Source organism: Kogia breviceps, chromosome 9, assembly GCF_026419965.1.
Source record: "Kogia breviceps isolate mKogBre1 chromosome 9, mKogBre1 haplotype 1, whole genome shotgun sequence".
NCBI lineage: Eukaryota > Metazoa > Chordata > Mammalia > Artiodactyla > Physeteridae > Kogia > Kogia breviceps.
The window spans coordinates 32,233,888-32,252,096 of NC_081318.1; the positions used below are offsets into that span (position 1 = coordinate 32,233,888).

The following is an 18,209-nucleotide window of genomic DNA, read 5'->3' on the forward strand; positions in this document are numbered from 1 at the left end:
ACACCAGCCCGCCATTTGTCCAGTGACCTAAGGCAGGAATTCAGCTGGAAACTCAGTGGACAGTGAGTAAGATCAGCGATGGTCCACACATCCTGCTTTACTGCAGAATTCTTCCTGTGGTTTCACAGTATATGAAGACCAATGGCAAGTTAACATTATACCTATGGAAGAATACTGCAGAACAGAACAGTTATCCTTCTGAAAACTCAGGAGAACACAGCTTAAAAATAACTTAAAAAACAAAGAAGTTTGGAAAATTATGTTCATTCTCTAGAGAATGCAGGGAGGTAGACTATGAAAGCAGGGCAAGAAACCCAGTCCCAAGTGCAACGTCAAGGGGACCCCTTTAAGAATCACTTCCCTCCTTAGCTCATTTTCAGACACCCAGTGGTCAAGACTAGTTTTCTTCCACTTTCTAGGAGTTCCTCTAAGTTTATGTCATGGTCTCCTGGGAGGCCAAAGCTCAGGTCTTAAAGTCCCCAGGTAAGGAAGGAGTTTCCTCTTCCTTCCATGCTAAGGGCTTTCCCTCAAGCCTTCCTTTCATATCTCAGAATCTGCCTTTTCCTGTAAGGAGCCAGGGGCATAGTCACTGTCTTCGTAGACGTCTACTCTGGCTACCCTCAAGGATGTGCCCTTCCCCTGTTATGTAAAAGGGGCAAACTCATCAGAGTGCAGCAGAGCAACAATAGCACAAAGATATACATGTCCTTACATTGTCCCATTCCAAATTATAAAGAGAACAGACCCTGTTGTGTCTAACACTTCTCCAAGTATGGGTGGCTCAATCCTCATATATGAACTTCGTCAACTGTACTGGTTAGGTAGGTGCTACACCTGTACAGGTGCTTTTCTGCAAGACCTGTCCAAGAAGAAAGCTTTTCCCCAGCATGTGGGCTGGGAGTGGGAACTCAGCCCTGGGATCATGGAGGTGGGAGGCTGACCTCCCCTCCACATTTTACTCCAAACATCACAGCCCTTGACGTACATAAAAGGTCATGGCTTTCTGTCCCAGCACCCACTACATCTGCACATGTTCTTAGGCGAGATATCCTTATACATGAGGATAAAGATTTATTTTTAAACCCTATAGTCTTCCAGGCAAGAGATTTTCATTTTTACAAAGTAAAAGTATCAGTCTCTACCTAGATTTCTGGAATTCAGTGCTTTGAAGAATGGGATCACATAGTTGATGCAATAATTGAATACTCATGAAGATGTCTTTTATGCAAAAAGTCAACACAAAGATATCCTCTGATATATAATAGCTGTAAGAGGATTACACCCCTGGATCCTTCTTAAAAACCAAATACAGGCGCCTGCCTGGGCTTTGAGGGGCGGCCGGGAAGAGCGCTCAGGCGGACCACTCTGCTTTCCTGCGCAGCGCCGCCTCCTGCTCGGCCCTGCTGGCTTCTCCTCCCCAGACTGCCCTCAGCCCGCACGCCAGCCGACTCCGTTATGGCAACCCGCAGCCCCAGCATCGTGGTTAATGATAATGAGCCAGGTTATGACCTAGATGTATATTGTATACCTAATCGTTTATGCTAAGGATTTGGAAAAGGTGTTTATTCCTCATGGACTAATTATGGACGGGACCGAACGGCTGGCTCGAGATGTGATGAAGGAGATGGGAGGCCATCACATTGTAGCCCTCTGTGTGCTCAAGGGGGGCTATAAATTCTTTGCTGACCTGCTGGATTACATCAAAGCACTGAAGAGAAATAGTGACAGATCTATACCTATGACTGTAGATTTTAGTAGACTGAAGAGCTACTGTAATGACCAGTCAACAGGTGACATAAAAGTAATTGGTGGAGATGATCTCTCAACTTCAACTGGAAAGAATGTCTTGATTGTTGAAGATATAATTGACACTGGCAAAACAATGCAAACCTAGCTTTCCTTGGTCAAGCAGAATAATCCAAAGATGCTCAAGGTTGCAAGCTTGCCTGTTAAAAGGACCCCTCAAAGTGTTGCATATAGACCAGACTTTGTTGGATTTGAAATTCCAGACAGGTTTGTTGTAGGATATGCCCTTGACTATATAACGAATACGTCAAGGATTTGAATCATGTTTGTGTCATCAGAGAAACTGGAAAAACAAAATACAAAGCCTAAGATGAGAGTTCAAGTTGAGTTTGGAAACATCTGGAGTCTCAGTGAATCACCAGGAAAATTATCAGATGTTTTAGTTCTGTGGCCAGCTGCTTAGTAGAGCTTGTTGCATGTATCTTCTAAGAATTTCATCCGTTTTGTATTTTAGAAAGGTCAGTTCCTGCATTCCCGAACTCTTTATTTGCACTATGAGCCTATAGACTATATCAGTTCCCTTTGGGTGGATTGTTGTTTGACTTGTGAATGAAAAATCTCTTAAACCACACCACTATTGAATGAAAACATTGAAATTGTATCTGTAAGAAACATTGAAAGAGAAGAATATATTAGTTTTTTAATTGGTATTTTAATTTTTATATATTCAAGAAAGAACAGAAGTGATTGAATATTGTTAATTATACCACTGTGTGTTTAGGAAAGAAGCAGTCAGTTTCATATCAGTGACAGCATTGAGAGGTATCTTTATGTTGGATAAGCCATAATGTCCTGGAGTTATTTTAGTAGGTTTCAGCAGTATTAACTGCATTTTCCCGCTTGTTCAGATTATTTCTGGCGAATCTTTGGCAACAGTTCCTTTTAAATACAGGTCGATAAGTTCTAAAAACCTACCACTTTTTGAAGTCTTCAGTGTAAAAATCCTTAAAATAAAGGCTGTCTCTTTAAAAGAAAAAAAGAAAAAAAACAAATACACACACATCAACTATGCAGAGAAAAAAGCTGGAAGGAAACATAAAAATATTTACAGTGGTTGCTTCAGTGATTTCTATTCTGCTTCTTTATTTTTCTTTGTATTTTCCAAAATTTCCTGAAAAACATTCATTGCTATTTTAACCTCTGAAAAGTAAAATATGTATTTGGAAAATTCAAACTAAAGAGCATCTGTAAGGGATAATAGAGAAAAAAATTATGGAACATCTGCAAGGGACAAAACCATGCTAGGAATTGTGTTCCCAGCTAATATACTGAACCTCAGTGTAGAAAATGGAGGAAGAAGGAGTATGCTCTTTAAAAAAATGCCATCTCTTGCTATAAGTATGTAAGTACTATATAAAATGTAAAATACTATATAAATAATATGTTTGCCAGTGTTTCACATTAAAATGAAAGACTTCACATGCCCAATGAATGAAGCTAACCCCTAAAATAATATTTTTAATCTTTTGAAAGGCTGGTGACAACCAGAAAGGAAATTCTACACTTGTGCACCACTTTTTTCTCTTCATAGCATTTTTACCTAAGGTTTCTTCTTGTTTTGTTAATAGGTCGAGCAATATCATAATGTCATTTTCCACGGCCCAGAAGGAAGCTTGCAAGACTACATAGCCCATCAGCTTGCACTCTGCGTGAAGGTATGGATCACTCACATGCCCTCTCCTTTTCTTTGGAAACACAGAAGCGTATAGAACTAATCACTCTCTTATCATAGCACAGACAAATGGCTGCAGGATTCCCCTGTGAAATAGTGAGAGCTGAAGTGGATACTGGTTTCTCCAAGGACCAGCTAGTAGATCTGTTCATCAGTAGCGGTAAGACCATCTCAGCAAACTGAATTGTGATAACCGAAAGGCATGCCCTTCAAGTAAGCCTTTATACGGAAATAAATGTTGTTGCTTGGGGATAAATTTAAGTTGACTTTTCAATTATGGAGCAGCTGCGGGATGAAAACTGGGAACCCAGGTGAGCACTTGCAAAAAATTATTTTCATGTACATACCATTGCCTCTATTGCATATCCTATATTTTTCTTTTGTTTATAAATTATCTGTTGGGAGCATACTACATAACTGGCACTAGAGGATACCAAGGGGGAGGGGGTGGTGGGAGCAGTCCACCTTAGCAGAACTAAGCATTGCGTTATTGGTGCAGTTTAGAATTGCACAGTGATAATAAGGAGATAGGTTTTTAGTAAATATTATTATTATTCATAAATTCTCTACAACGAAAGCACCCCTATTGCTGCACCTGGGGTGCACTGCTTTCTCCACGTTATTCTTAGTATGCCATTGATGGACACTTTGCTAAACACATGACATGCATTAATTAACTCATTTAATCTCCACAACAGCCCTATGCAAGTTGGTATTATCTCCATTTCAAAGGTGAGGAAACAGGCATAGAGAGTTTCAGTAACTTACCACAACTACATAGTGGCAGAACCATGATTAAACATGTTTATTAATATAAAGTTTTCATAAATTTTCTATCTTAGGCTCCAGAGCATGTCACCCCAAGCTTCAGCACAGGTGGAGTTAATGTAACTCTGCATAGTATATAGCATGACTAACTGTTTTACAGTAGTGTGTTAGTTTTTCCTTTACAACAAAGTGAATCAGTTATACATATACATATGTTCCCATATCTCTTCCCTCTTGCATCACCCTCTGTCCCACCCTCCCTATCCCACCGAGAGGGGTGATTCTTATCTTTGGAGCTGTGATCAAAGGAGATACCTTGTGGCTGGGACAGCTGGTGACCAGGTTGAGGAAGAAGGAAATTACCAGGAGTTCCTAAGTCAAGAAATAAAATTAAGAGGAAGGTTTGGAGGGGAACTGAGGAATCCACAAGCCTAGAAGCACATTTTGGGGACAAGAAAATCCCACCAGAATCTGAATGTTGCTCTAGTACTCAGGCCAGTCTTGGGCCAGAAACTAGTGAGAGTAAGCTACAGAGAAAAGCTGTTTTCTCTGTTGAAGATACTAACGATAGCCACTGTTTATTAAGCTTTGACTCTGTAAACACCCTGATTTATAAACACTTGAGACAAGAGGCTAAGTACCCTGCAGTGAGGACGCATCACAGTAGGACTCAAACTACGCATTCCGGCTTGTCAGCCTGACCCGAGTGAGTCACTGCCCACCGCTGCTCCTTTAAAACTCACCTGCCAGAATTTTTTTCTCTCCCCTTAGTTGTATAACAAAAGCCCCCTATGCTTTTCAGCCTTCAGTCTTGCTTCATTTCAGAGTAAGAAGTTAAAATACTGTGCTCTCACCCTATCAGAGTAGATAACAATTAGACTGAATGCTGCTCTAAACTTAGAGAGCTAGAAAAAGAAAAAATCTGAGAACAGTGAATTAGGTCAAGAAGGATGCGAAGGTGACCAACTCAGCATTTCTAAATCCTTGGGGAGCATCTTCTTAGAAAGAACTCTTCTTCCTAATTTCTCAGTTTGGTGAGTCTCTTGGCACCCCACACTTGGAACTCAGGTCTCCCTGGCAGACTTGAAAACCTGAATGCCCACGGGTGCCAAAAAGCCACATTAAGGGGTGAAGCAGGCTGGTTGGGGCTGGAGGAGGCGAAGCCTGTCTCCATCGCCATGAGGGCAGCAGCTCCCAGCTGTGAGCAGCTGAGTGTAGTCTCAGTGACATGAGGTCTTGTGACTTGGAAGAAGAAGCCAGACATCCTGTTTTTTTTAAGTGAAAATTTGGGAGGTTGTTCTTTCAATGATGTTTTCAACTGTCTTAATTTTTAAGCCATGTTAGGACCGTCTAGAACCCCCAGGTCCTCTGAGTCATGGACCCCTCACTCCTGTCCCACAGCCAGTCCATGGTCATGTCCTGCCAAATGGATCTCGGTGTGCCTTTTTCATCCACCCCACTTTATGCTTCCTTTCACTGTATTTTGTCTACTTTCCTGTAAGTGGCTGCTCTGCCTACCTCTTGTGCTCCCTGAACATCCTTCACAGACCACCAGATCCCTGATTAAAAGTGCTCTGTGATTCTTGACTCCCACATGCCCCAGTCACCCACTGAACTACGTCAGTCCCATTCAGGGTCTTCCATTCTAGGACACTGATCCACTTAATTTGCTTATTGGACCTCTTTTAATTTAATTTAATTTTTTGAGATATAATTGAGATACAACGCAGAGTAAGTTCGAGGTATACAATTCATTGATGTGATACACTTCTATATTGCGAAATGATTACCACTGTAGCATTAGCTAACATCTGCATCACGTCACATAATTACCATTCCTTTCTTACAGTGAGAACATTTAATGTTTACTCTTAACAACTTTCAAGTATACAACAGATACAGTAGTTACCCCTGAAACTTATTCGACTTACAGCTGAAACTTTGTACCCTGTGACTGACATGTCATTTCCCTCACCCTCCAGCCCCTGACAACCACCATTCTACTCTGTTTCATCAGTGTGGCCTTTTTAGATTCTATGTACAAGTGATATCATGCAGTATTTGTCCTTCTCTGTCTGACTTATCTCACTTAACATAATGCCCTCAGGGTCCATCCATGTTGTCGCAAGTGGCAGGATTTCCTTTTTTCTCATGGCTGAATGACATTACATTGTATATGTCTGCCACATTTTCTTTATGCATTCATCTCTTGATGGATAGATTGTTTCTGTATTTTGGCTCTTGTGAATTATGTTGCAATGAACACAGGTGTGCAGATAATCTCTTCAAGATCCTGATTTCATTTGCTTGGGATATATACCCAGAAGTGGGATTGCTGGATCATATGGTAGTTCTATTTTTTTGTTTTTTGAAGACCCTCCATACTGTTTTTCATAGTGGCTGCACCAATTTATATTCCCACCAACAACGTTAAAGGGTTCTTTTCTACACATCCCCACCAATATTTGTTAACTCTTATTGAAGATAGCCATTCTAACAGTTCTGAAGTGATATTTCATTGTGGTTTTGATATGCATTTCCCTGATCGTTAGTGATGTTGAACCTGTTTTCCTGTACCTATTGGTCATTTGTATATCTTCTTTGGAATATCTGACCCTTTTTAAAAATAGGTATCTAAGCTCCAGCAGAAGACAGTATTTCTTCCTCACATGTCCTTTGCTTTCCCACTCTCCATGTCTTTGTTTATGCTGCAGCTTTCATCTAGAATTACTCTAAAATTTCATCTAGAATAAGCACACAAACTGCCTCCCCCCACACACACACACTCATTAACTACTGCATGGCAGGTACTATGTAAAGTACTGTGTTGTACAGGACTGGTTAAAATAGACGTGGAAGCCGCTGTTTAAGTACTCTGAGGACACCCCCCAAATGAAGGCTTGTCCAGTCCCTCCAGGAATGCCAACTACCTCTAATGAACAGCAGTAAGCTTTGTTTACCTCTGTGACCCACTTAACTATAGTTCAAGGCGGCGAGGGTATTATTTGGGCTTTTGTGTTGGCCCACACACGTTATGAGCTCCTTGAAGGCTAGTAACGTAGCTTATTCTTCCATTCCACCTTGTACACTGGATTGCCAATAATTACCTGTTGAATGAGTGCATGAACCTGATACAAGAAGTAGCATTCGCAAAGAAGAAGGGAATGTTAATCTTATTTAGTTGTCAGCAAGTGGAAGAACTTGCTTACAGTGGAGGTAGAAAGAAGTAAGATTAGAGAGTACAGAAGTTGTTGAAGTTGAGTACAGAAGTTGATGATAAGGCATAAAAATAGAGTGAATTGGATTTGAAAAAAGGAAGTTTTCAAATGACTGAGGCCAATAAGTCTCCACTCGACTCTCTTACGTAGGAAATAGTGTAGCATCTCCAAATATTAAAGGATTTTTATTCTGTATTTGGCTCAGTAATTTATATGTATGAAATCCCTCTTTTTTTTAAATAACAAAAGTAAGATATAAACACAAGATTCACCTGCTGAGACCTTGAGTGCAGTTACCCAAGTTAGCAAGTGGAGCTTATCATAGATCCCTCATTTGGCTTATTCCCCACGTCTCTTCAGCCCTGAGTTCTTTTGAATCTGCTTCCTGTATCTCATCTCCACCTCTTGCTCTCCAGTCCCCCTACCACCTATCATTTCTTGCTCAAGGGCCTATGGAGGCCTCATCACTAACCCTTCTTATTTCCTCTGCTCTCACTCCTTCCACAAGCCCTCTGCAGGTTTCCAGAGGGCTCACCCTAGAATAAAAAACTGCTCATGACAATTTCCTGCTGTTATACTCCAGTGGCTCCAGAATAAACGCTGAAGGTCTCTGAATGTTACGTCAAGAACATTACCGTCTGGCTTTGGATCTTTCCCTGCTGCTGTCCATCCTCATCTTCTAAAACTCCATCCACTGTCACCATCATTTTCATAGCAGTAGGCCCCACTGCTGCTGACTGGTGGCCGATGAAGAGATCATGGAGAACGGAGAATGTACACTTTGAGTAGATGGAGACACCAGAAGCTTCTGAGCAGTGCCAGGGAATCACAAGTGAGCCAGAGGGAAGGACCAGTGGTGTGGTGTCACTTCTTTTGTAGTGCAGAAAGCCCCTAGCAGGGAATTTTCTTTTGGTCAAAGGGTGATGGAAAAGGACAGAATGTAGAGAAGGCTGAGATCTAGATCAGAGAAAAGGAGCTTCTAGGCTGTTCCAGTTAAGCTTTTAGAATAATTAGAGGACAGGAATTCTGTATCAGCTACTATCTTGCTTTTTTTTTTTTTTTTTTTTTTTTAACGAAGAAAGTAAACTGATCAAATCATATGACTACCAAGTGAGGAATATACTGATTCATAAGGTGTTCTAAACTTATTCCTTGTTTCTAACTTTATTTTCTCAAAAAAAAAAAAAAAGAGATTTAAACTACTTACATTCAGCTGGAGGTTAGAATGTTGAACTTTCATCTTCCAATGGGCGTAGCACATACATTACCTTATATGTTCCTCTCTACAACTCTAGAAGAAAGCCAGTGAAAAGAGACACAGAGAATGAATAAAAGAAGTGTATGAGTGAAAAAATACAAGAAGGAAGAGTAGCAGATTTTTAAAAAAATAATCAGCTTTAAGAATCTAAAATTTATATGGAGACTAAAATGGTGCCAGTGAAGAAAAGAATGTAGAACAGAAGATCAGTTCAAAAAGAATGGCGTAGCACTTATGAAAACAATGGGTATTTTGTGTTTATTTTAAAATAACATCTTCCTTCTCATATTGAGTTTTGTGAGAGACCATCACATCACATGGCTCCATTATTTGGTAAGGAGGGTCTGAATGTGTGTTACAATTGGGTCATATTTCTCCTCAGTATAAGGTATTGAGTTAGGTTAGCAAGGCAGATACTTTTTTAAATTACATGTGACAGTGGTAGTGAAAAAAAAAAAAAAAAAGTTAAACACTAGATTGGTATTTTAAAATAATACTTAGGATTCCTGAGAGAACTTTCTACTTCAGAAGTAATAAAGATAGAATTACTGTAATAATATGTAATTGAAGTCTACATAAATGAGTTTCCTCCTTGGACCCTGCATTACTGGAGGCTCTTTGGAGGTCTGTCCCTTGCTTCTCATCTGGACTCAGAGCATCATCCCTGCAGAGCCTTGTTTTAAGTGGACAGTGTGAAAGATGGGCTGCTTCCATCTCCAAAGAGGAGATTATGGACTTGGGGTCACCTTAGACATAAAGGAGTTTGGATTTAACTATAAATGTGATATGTTAATTATTTTTAAGCTAATGAGTCTTGCTCTAGAACTAGCTATCCGGAGCTTTTAATACAAGGGTGTGCAAAACTGGACTATAGCCCTCAGCCTACGCAAGTGGGTGTCTGATTAAGATTACTGACCTCTGGAGAGGGGCAGAGCTGACATACCTATAAAGTTGGAAGCAGGGAAAAAAAAGAGTAGATTAGTTTCAGAAATAGGGCTTTGAATTAGCATGGGGCAAAGGGAATCCAAATGGCTGACTTTCCAACAACAGACCGAAAGGAATCTCCAGCTATAACATGGGGTGAGTGGCCATCTTATGTCTCCATGAACCCTGATCAGAGGCTGAATAATCCTTCAAACCCAAAGGTGTAATGAGTTTCTGTTTCTATGGTTGGTTAATATTTTAGAATTGAAACCCTGTTAAATAACTTGAACTAGACATGCTACTTCACAACTAAAATGAAATTTACATTTGGACCAACTTGCTTTAGGTTGTTGAACTTAAGTGGTCAGATGGAGAAGCAGAGGTGACTGAAAAAATTGCACATGTGAGGCCAGCAGCATTGAAGACCAAGCTTTTCACCAAAAAACCCAGTCTGTTTGACCCTTGATTGGTACCTCAGAGGAGACCAAGATGAACAAAGATGAGGTGGAAACCCAACCCAACTGTTATGAACAGCATCCCACACCCCTTTTGTCTGGGGTACAAGCTTTCCATTAAGTGTGGGGTGAATTAAGTCACTGACAATACAGTCCTTGCTTGTGGACTCAGGAGAATGAGTTTGTGTCTTTCCAAGAGACCTCCTGCAATCCTATAAACTCGTTTATTTCCAGCCTGAATCCTCCCTTGCTGCCTCCATCCTTTTGTCCCAGCCCCTGCTGGACATCTCAGGAGCAGTGCCTCACTCAGCACTCAGGCCTGAAACGTAACCCATCAGCACCTCCCCTGCCTCAGGTGTGCTGCTGCTCACGTGCTCTCTGTCTCCATTCACTGCATGGCCTCTTCTCCGGCGGAAACTTCCGAGTTGTCTCTGCTGTTTCCTTTCCACCCCTGTCTCAAGACATCAACCACTGAGCTTTGCTCACTCCGTCTCAGACTATCCTTTTGTTCTGTGCCTTGGCCCTGGATGAGGCTCCTGTTACCTCTTGTCCTCACCTCAGCAGTGAGAGCCTGTAGATATGTTTTCTTGTTTCTTGGCTCTCCTGTCCATTCTTCACACCAGAGTGAGATCTCAAAGCAGGAGTCAAATCCTGTTTAATTCCCTCCTTAAAGACTTCCACTGATCCCCAGAGCTGGTAGTTACTCCCTTCTGACATGACATCCTGGGCCTTCCACTTTTCATTTGTGGCTGGCTTCTGAGACTTCGTATCAGCAAGTCTTACCCCGGCTGCACATAAAATGCCAATGCCCCAGGCCCAGCACTGACCAACTACGTCACAACCTCTGGGGTTGGATCCCTGGTGACTGTAATGTGTAGCCCAGAGTGAGGACACAGCCTGCTGCCCTACTGCCCACAGATGGGGCTCCTGGCTTCCATTCCACTGATGTGACTCTGTACGCAAGCTCCCAGCCTGTCCTGACTAGACACATGTACCAGCTTTGAGCTGTCTGTCATGCCACTCTTGCAACTATTCTGACCTTGGTTTGAAGCCCTGGTCCCTTCTAGGACTGAGCTCTGCCTGGCTTCCATTCTTCTGCCTATGCCATTTCTTAAACCTAGAAAGCCTTCTTCTGATCTGTCAAGATGCCATTCCTCGTAATGGGTCCAGTTTAAAATGCCACATCCCCCCAGTTAGAATCAGTCACCTCCAACATGCCGTAGTGCTTAGCATAGTATGTACAGCAAGGAGGCACTGGAAAACATTTGTTGAGATGCAATTACATGTTCCTGCAGACACATTCTAGCTGGAACTAGCCATACACTTAACGCAAATCAAGGCAAAAACTGGAGACCTTCAGTCGTTAGTTACAGAAAAGCAGATACATAGACCATTCAACCTGGTCTGGTTTTGTTGTGGCTGGGTTTTGTTTTGTTTTTTTAAATCACTGGGTATAAAAGATTTGTTAGTTTATCGTTGTTTTAAAAAGCTATAGGTTTATCATACTTCATAACAAACATATTTTTGAAATAACACTTGAACCTGAGAAGCATAGAACTGTAGCACTCTTTACTAAATAGCTCTGTGGAAAGGGATGCAGCACACGCCAGACACTAGTGTAATAGCCCCAACAAATACAACTCAGTTGAGAGGTGGCTGGCTTTGTTTCCCGTCTTCTAGTTTTTAAAGCTTTATAGCATCCAGAAGAGCTATTTCAATCTCAGAAGAGATTCATTTACAGGGACTTCTTTTGAAAGTGAAAATGTATTTGTGTCTATAGTAACTAGGAGGTGGATTGGAGTATAATGTACTCTCATAAGTGTGAAAAGTGGAATACTTGACAAAACACTCTCAAGCATTTTAAATTAATCTCTTTTGCAAGGTTAACTTAGCTAAGACTAGGGCATCTTAGAATCTTCTAAAATATTAAAAAGTGATTTTAATTTTTTATTCATTGGTATATAGGAAGTATTATTTATAAATAAATACATATATATATATATATATATATATATATATATATTTCAACTACAATATTAACAACATTTGACTGCTTTCCAGGTGCCCAGGCACTGTTTCAGTTACATTTTATCCACTGACTTGTCTTCTACGTATAATAGCAATCTTCCATTTACTTTCCATCTTTCACTTTGGGTTGACATGCAGTTCAGCCCCACGTCTTTAGTGTGAGGACCCCTAAAATAAGAAAAGTCTAAGATTGCGGTCCTTCCTTACCACTGTTTCTGAAACCTGAGTTAAATCTCTTTAACCTCTCTGAGATCTATAAAATGAAAGGAGGGACCTGCTGGTCTCTGAGGTCCTGTCTCCATAATTTTATGAATATTTTACATATGTGTAATTTAAACATCATTTAAGGATTTTAACATTTTGTATTCTGAAATATCCATCTATAAAATACATACTGCCTATTTTTACAGATCAATGAATAATTTAAAATAAAATTGTCATTTAACCATTGACCGGGTCACAAAATAGAACATTCCCAGCTTCCAGAATGGGCCCATGTGCCCCACCCCTGTTCACAAGGGGTGGGGCACATGGAGGTAACCACTAGTCTGTCTTCTGTGATAATCATTTCTTTGCTTTTTAAAAATAGTTTTACTATCTATGAATCCCTAAATTATAAGGTTAGTGTTGCCCCTGTTTGAACTTCAAATGATGGCATCATATTGTGTGTAGCCTTTTGTGATTTGTTTCTTAATATATTGTTTGTGACAAGTCTTCATGTGGTTGCTCGTAGCTGTAATTTGTTCAACTTTCATATCCGTTGTATGAATATACTCCTATCTAGCCTGTTGTTGGTAGAGATTCGAGTTGATTCCATTTGGAATCTGTTGTGGAACTAATGTTGGATCATTGTGTGTGTGTATCTTCAACTGTATTCAGTAATGCCAAACTGTTTTCCAGAATCCTATACTCTCCCAGCAATGTCCGAGCATTCCCATTGTGTCACATCTTTGCTAACACTTAAATCTTTGCCAGTTTGTATAGGTTTTTGTAAAATCTTTAATCACTGAATTTCCTTTTTGACCACAGCATGTCTGATCCCAGTGAAACAATCTCCTGCTAACAAGAAAATCATCATCATCTTAGAGAATTTGGAAAAATCTTCATTGTCTGAGTTACTGGGGGACTTTTTGGGACCTCTGGAAAATCGCAGCACTGAAAGCCCCTGTACTTTCCAAAAAGGTAAAGATGGTAGAGAGACCATGCTGAGAAGCAGGCTGCTTTGAGATCCTTCTAATCTTTCTGTTTCCCAGAGCACATGTTATGCTTCATGTTCGTCTTTCTTTCACTTATTTGAACTTGTCCCCTACTGTGGCTTGCTGAGGTTGGACTGTTGCTTTTGGTTTGTTTCAGGAAACAGAACGTCCGAATGTTATTACTTTCATGAGAACTGCTTTTTGTTGGGAACCATTGCCAAGGCCTGTCTCCAAGGCTCCGACTTGCTGGTGCAGCAGCATTTCCGCTGGGTGCAGCTGCGGTGGGATGGCGAGCCCATGCAGGGGCTGCTGCAGAGGTTCCTAAGGAGGAAAGTCGTGAATAAGGTAACAAACCACAGGCACAGCCTATTGCTGGGAGAGGGGCCTTTAGTGTCAGGTGAACCAGGCTTGAGCTGTACCACTTACTGTGTGGCTTCCAGCAAGTAAAACTTGGGGATATGCAAGGGTGAAATAGGATAATGCATGTAAAACCCATAGCAGTTTCTGGACTAATATTAAGTATTTTAAAAAGCAAATAGGTTTTACTTTTTTTTATTAACTATTCTTGAGGAGTCTCTCCAAGTTCTAAATGCTGTGGGAAACAAGATTAGAAAATTAATCACTCTTCTTAAGGAAAAAATACTGCTTCCTTGGAGCCTTCATTATCCATCACCCAAGCTAGTTTTAATATTTGTTACAGTATGCTATTAAAAAGTCACATGAAAAAAATTAGAAATCTCTATCTGTTGACACATTTTCAAGAATAATAATCACTTTTAGTGATTTTTCAGAATAATAAAATATCCTGTATTCTATCAAGATAACAAAATTAATTCAGTGCTGACCAACGCGAGTATATCGCTATTTAATATTCATAAATTGGGCCAGTAGCTGAGTGTCTGGGTGGACTTGAAATAAAAGAGCTCGATTTAGCAAGATTTTATCATTTAATCCTGCACAGTTGGGCCACACTTGGAGGACAGGATCTTCATTGTATCAGCACAGGATTTTAAGCTGTAGGTAACAACCCCCCACTGCTAGCAGCTTCACACACACACACAAAGAGGCTTTTTTCCCTTACATAACCGGATGCCTTGCAGTAGGTGTTGATGATGTGCATTCACACCTTTGTGATGTCAGGTCCCAGGGTGTCACCCAGGTCTGGGTGAGTCTCTTGACCTCCCTTCAGGATTGCAGGACTTTGGGCATCAGGCCCTCACACAAACTTGTTCATAGGCAGGAAGCAGGATGCTGTGCAGAGAGGAAACTTCGGCTTCCTTTGTCTCCTCCTTATCAGAGGGAAAGAATCTTTTTCTGAAACTCCCAGAAAGAAGATTTCCCCTGAATGGTTCATTAACCAGACTGGTTTCATGCACACCTCTCCGCCAGAGACCTTGGCTAGAACTACCTTCCCAAGGCCAAAGCTCTCCACCAAGTTCCTGAACAAAATTCAGTTGTCTGTTAGAGTGTGTGAACGTACATGCGTTTGTGGAGTTGGGGCCATGGGAGGTGGGTGGAGGGAGAAGTGTGGGATGGGAATGCCTTTGGTATTTCAGTGAACAGTGCCTGCTAGTGGTGATTTGCATTAGTATCTGAAATTCCTAATTGAATCAGAAATCCTCTGTCCTAAGCTCTGCTAAAGTCAGTTGCCTGGTTGTAAATATATTCTTCTGACCAAAGCACATCTATTATATGACCTCAAGCAGTAGGAAGAAAGGAGAGGCAAAGATAGTCATAGGTATACAGCTTTTCAGATTATTGATACTTCCATTAACTTCATCACTATTAATATTTAAATCTTATTGCCAAAAAATTCCCTAAATAATTGCAAAAGATACCGGTTTTTTTCTTAAAGACTTTATTTTTAGAGCAGTGTTAGGTTTACAATAAAATTGAAAGGAGGGTACAGAGATTTCCCATCTACTTCTTGCTCCCCACACATGCATAGCTTCCTCCATTATCACCAGAACGGTGCCTTTTCTTATCAAGGAGGAGCCTACACTGACACATCGAAATCCCTGGTTTACCCAAGAGAAAAACATGGAACACTTCATGAATTTGCGTGTCTTTCTTGCGCAGGGGCCATGCTAATTTTCCTTGAAAGGTACATCTTACCTGGTAAAGTATACCTCCTTTTCCCTCCTCTGGCTCTCTGGTAAACATAGTTTGAAAAGGATTGATTTTACTTATTTTGAAAGGAAAGTTCCAAGCCTCAGGCTCTACACTTTCCTCCATTGTGTTTTCGAATGGGCAGGTGGGGTGTGCTGTGAAGAATAGAAAGGGGAGGGGAGGTAATGCCTTTCATTTATCAGGAATCATTTCAAGTAGGTTAATAAAGCGGATTCCTGTGGTAGGGGTACAATGGGAATGAATGACTCCTGCAAAACGCCAGAAATCTTGTAACTGCAGGATGGAACCAAATATTTGGGGGCACTTAGAAGCACACTGGCACGTGATCAAAATTTCTTCTTCCAGCTCCTTACAGGGATATAAGTAAGCAGACCTTTTTTGGACAACACCAGGCTTCTAGTGTTTAATAAAAAATAGTTATACTTTCTTTAGTAGGAAATTAATATTCAGCTATTAATTGTAGCACATGATCTCATTCTCGCTGGAAGAGGATCAGAGAAAGTGGGAGAAATATGATTGTTCCTCTTTTGAAGAAAAGGGAAACTATGATAACAGATCCCAAAGCCTCATGCAACACAGTGATGTTACTTTAACGCAGCTGCTAGAATCGCTGAACCACTCTTTTCATTTTCTTCTAGGCCAAATTCTGTCCCTTCATATAGGACATAAAAACATTCATGTATTATCCTCAGTCTTAATATCATAATTCCTTGGTAAAGTAGAGATTTATGTGAATCTGCTTTCTTATAAAATACAGAGTCAATTGCTGTATCTGACTTCTAAATATTTGAGAGATTTCTCCTCATAGTAAATAAATCTTTGTCCTTTTGTGACCCCTCTGTACTACCAAAAAGGGACCTTTTATAAGATATAATTCAACTATTCAACTATAAGATATAATTCTCCCATTCAACTGTGTGTTATACAGTATTACTTAAAATTTGCACATTTTAAAATTTGAAAACATACTTCTTTATGCTGTCAGAGCATTTTGATGAAGTTAGCATTTTAGCTGAGCCTTCCTTCTAGGGAAATTAGAAGTAATACAAGGTGAACATGCCACAGATCCAGGTATGCCATCTTATAACTTACCCAAAATATTAAAATATTTAATGTAATTTTAATTGCATTTACTCAGAATCCTTTTTTGAACACCTACTATTTGCAAGACCCTGTGAGGAATTCTGTACACATGTGAAAAATGATTTCTTCCCGCATTGATGTTTAAGAATTCATCCAAGTAAGACACCTCATCCAAGGTGTCTTCCTGCATTATTGTGTCTGAATCCTTTCATTGCATGTAATAAGCTACAGATCTGTATCTGTATCTCGCACTAACACACGTCATAGAGTATTTTATTACCTATCCCTCTTCCAGCCACCCCAAGTGAAGGTAAAATCAGATTTGGCTACAGTTTTGTTTTACAGTTTGAAGTTTTATGTTTTTAGTTTTGGAGTGTTCGAAACAAAAGGACAAGAAGCACTGTTCTAAACCAAGCCCCCGTCTTCCCCCTCCCTGTCTCTAGTTCAGGGGTCAGGTGCCCTCTCCCTGCGATCCCATGTGCAAGACAGTCGACTGGGCCCTGGCTGTCTGGCGCCAGCTCAACTCATGCCTGGCCCGCTTGGGCACACCAGAAGCACTTCTTGGGCCAAAGTATTTCCTGTCTTGTCCTGTAATCCCAGGGCACGCCCAAGCGACAGTGAAGTAAGTGTCATTGATCCTTCTTTGCCTATTTAAAGTAGAGACCTGGCTGATTGGCAGTGTTTGGGGGTGAGAAAGCTGAAGGGGCCACCTCGTGCCACCTCTTGTCACCTCTTGTCATGAACACGGAAAGCCAGTGCCCTGTGCTCCTGTCAGAGGTCGACCATGACTCGTGTGGTGGGTACTTCCTAAGGAAACTGTTTTTGCTAAGACTAGATAGATCCCAATTTCCCTGTGTTTACAAAACTTTCATCAGACTCATGTGCCACTTTCTGGGCAGTGTCTCCTGGGGAAGGCCCACATGAGACATTAGGTCAAGTATCCTGTAACCATCCCCCTATCCCACCCACCAAAAAACCCACTTACATTCTGTTGATGAATTGAAAATCTTCCTCTTTTATTAATGAGACTTATGTACTTACTGTGTTTCAGAGCAGCTTATGAAAACAGACATATATACAGTGAGGTTAATGAAATAGAAAATTAGAAGGAAATTGAAAGGAGGAAAAAATCTGTCACCATCCAGCTTACTTAGTAAGGGTTCTGTGATTCGCTGTTAGATTTGATTCTGTACTTCCTGGCATCCTGGACAGAAATCTATTTTGGAAAGCAGGGTATGCACATAATACGTCTTCCCTATTGTAAGACAAACTATCAGTTTAATAACAGCTAATTGAGGGAACACAAGAAGTGCTTTATTCAAAAGTATACAGCAATTTCTTGTTAAAAAGCAGAAACACATTTATTCATATCATTACCCCTTTCTTTATCAGTATCATGAGTAAATGTAAGCCTTTTTTTTTTTTTTTTTTTTTTAACATCCAGAGCCTCAAGATTCTTAGGAACCAGTTTTGGCCTTCCCTGTCTGCTGCATGGTCACTGTCAAGAGCTAGAGGCTCTGAGATTTTTACCTTATCTGTAAGCTGACAAGTTAGCCTGCCACATGCAGGATGTGGCCTCTGACCCAGCACTTCATCACGCAGAGCACCGCCACAGCCTAGGCTTCATATTTGCATTGTTTTCCCCACCTCCTCAGGTTCTATGGGGTGATG

General features: G+C 40.7%; 1 protein-coding gene and 2 pseudogenes across 3 annotated transcripts in view; 2 read left to right on the top strand and 1 right to left on the bottom strand.

Moving 5' to 3' along the window:
- The window catches only part of CTTNBP2 (cortactin binding protein 2), a 160,731-nt gene that overhangs the window by 129,025 nt on the left and 13,497 nt on the right, over positions 1 to 18,209 (top strand). For 2 of the 3 annotated variants that reach the window (XM_059074372.2, XM_059074376.2), the window contains 5 exons: positions 3,375 to 3,461; positions 3,539 to 3,638; positions 13,159 to 13,311; positions 13,483 to 13,670; positions 16,982 to 17,160. In XM_059074372.2, coding sequence (XP_058930355.1) covers positions 3,375 to 3,461; positions 3,539 to 3,638; positions 13,159 to 13,311; positions 13,483 to 13,670; positions 16,982 to 17,160 — 707 coding nt within the window. The remainder of the gene's footprint in view (positions 1 to 3,374; positions 3,462 to 3,538; positions 3,639 to 13,158; positions 13,312 to 13,482; positions 13,671 to 16,981; positions 17,161 to 18,209) is intronic. The other variant, XR_010842128.1, reaches the window with a different exon arrangement.
- Positions 1,456 to 2,115, top strand: LOC131762707 (hypoxanthine-guanine phosphoribosyltransferase pseudogene; annotated as a pseudogene).
- On the bottom strand, positions 15,360 to 15,451 carry LOC131763151 (U6 spliceosomal RNA; annotated as a pseudogene).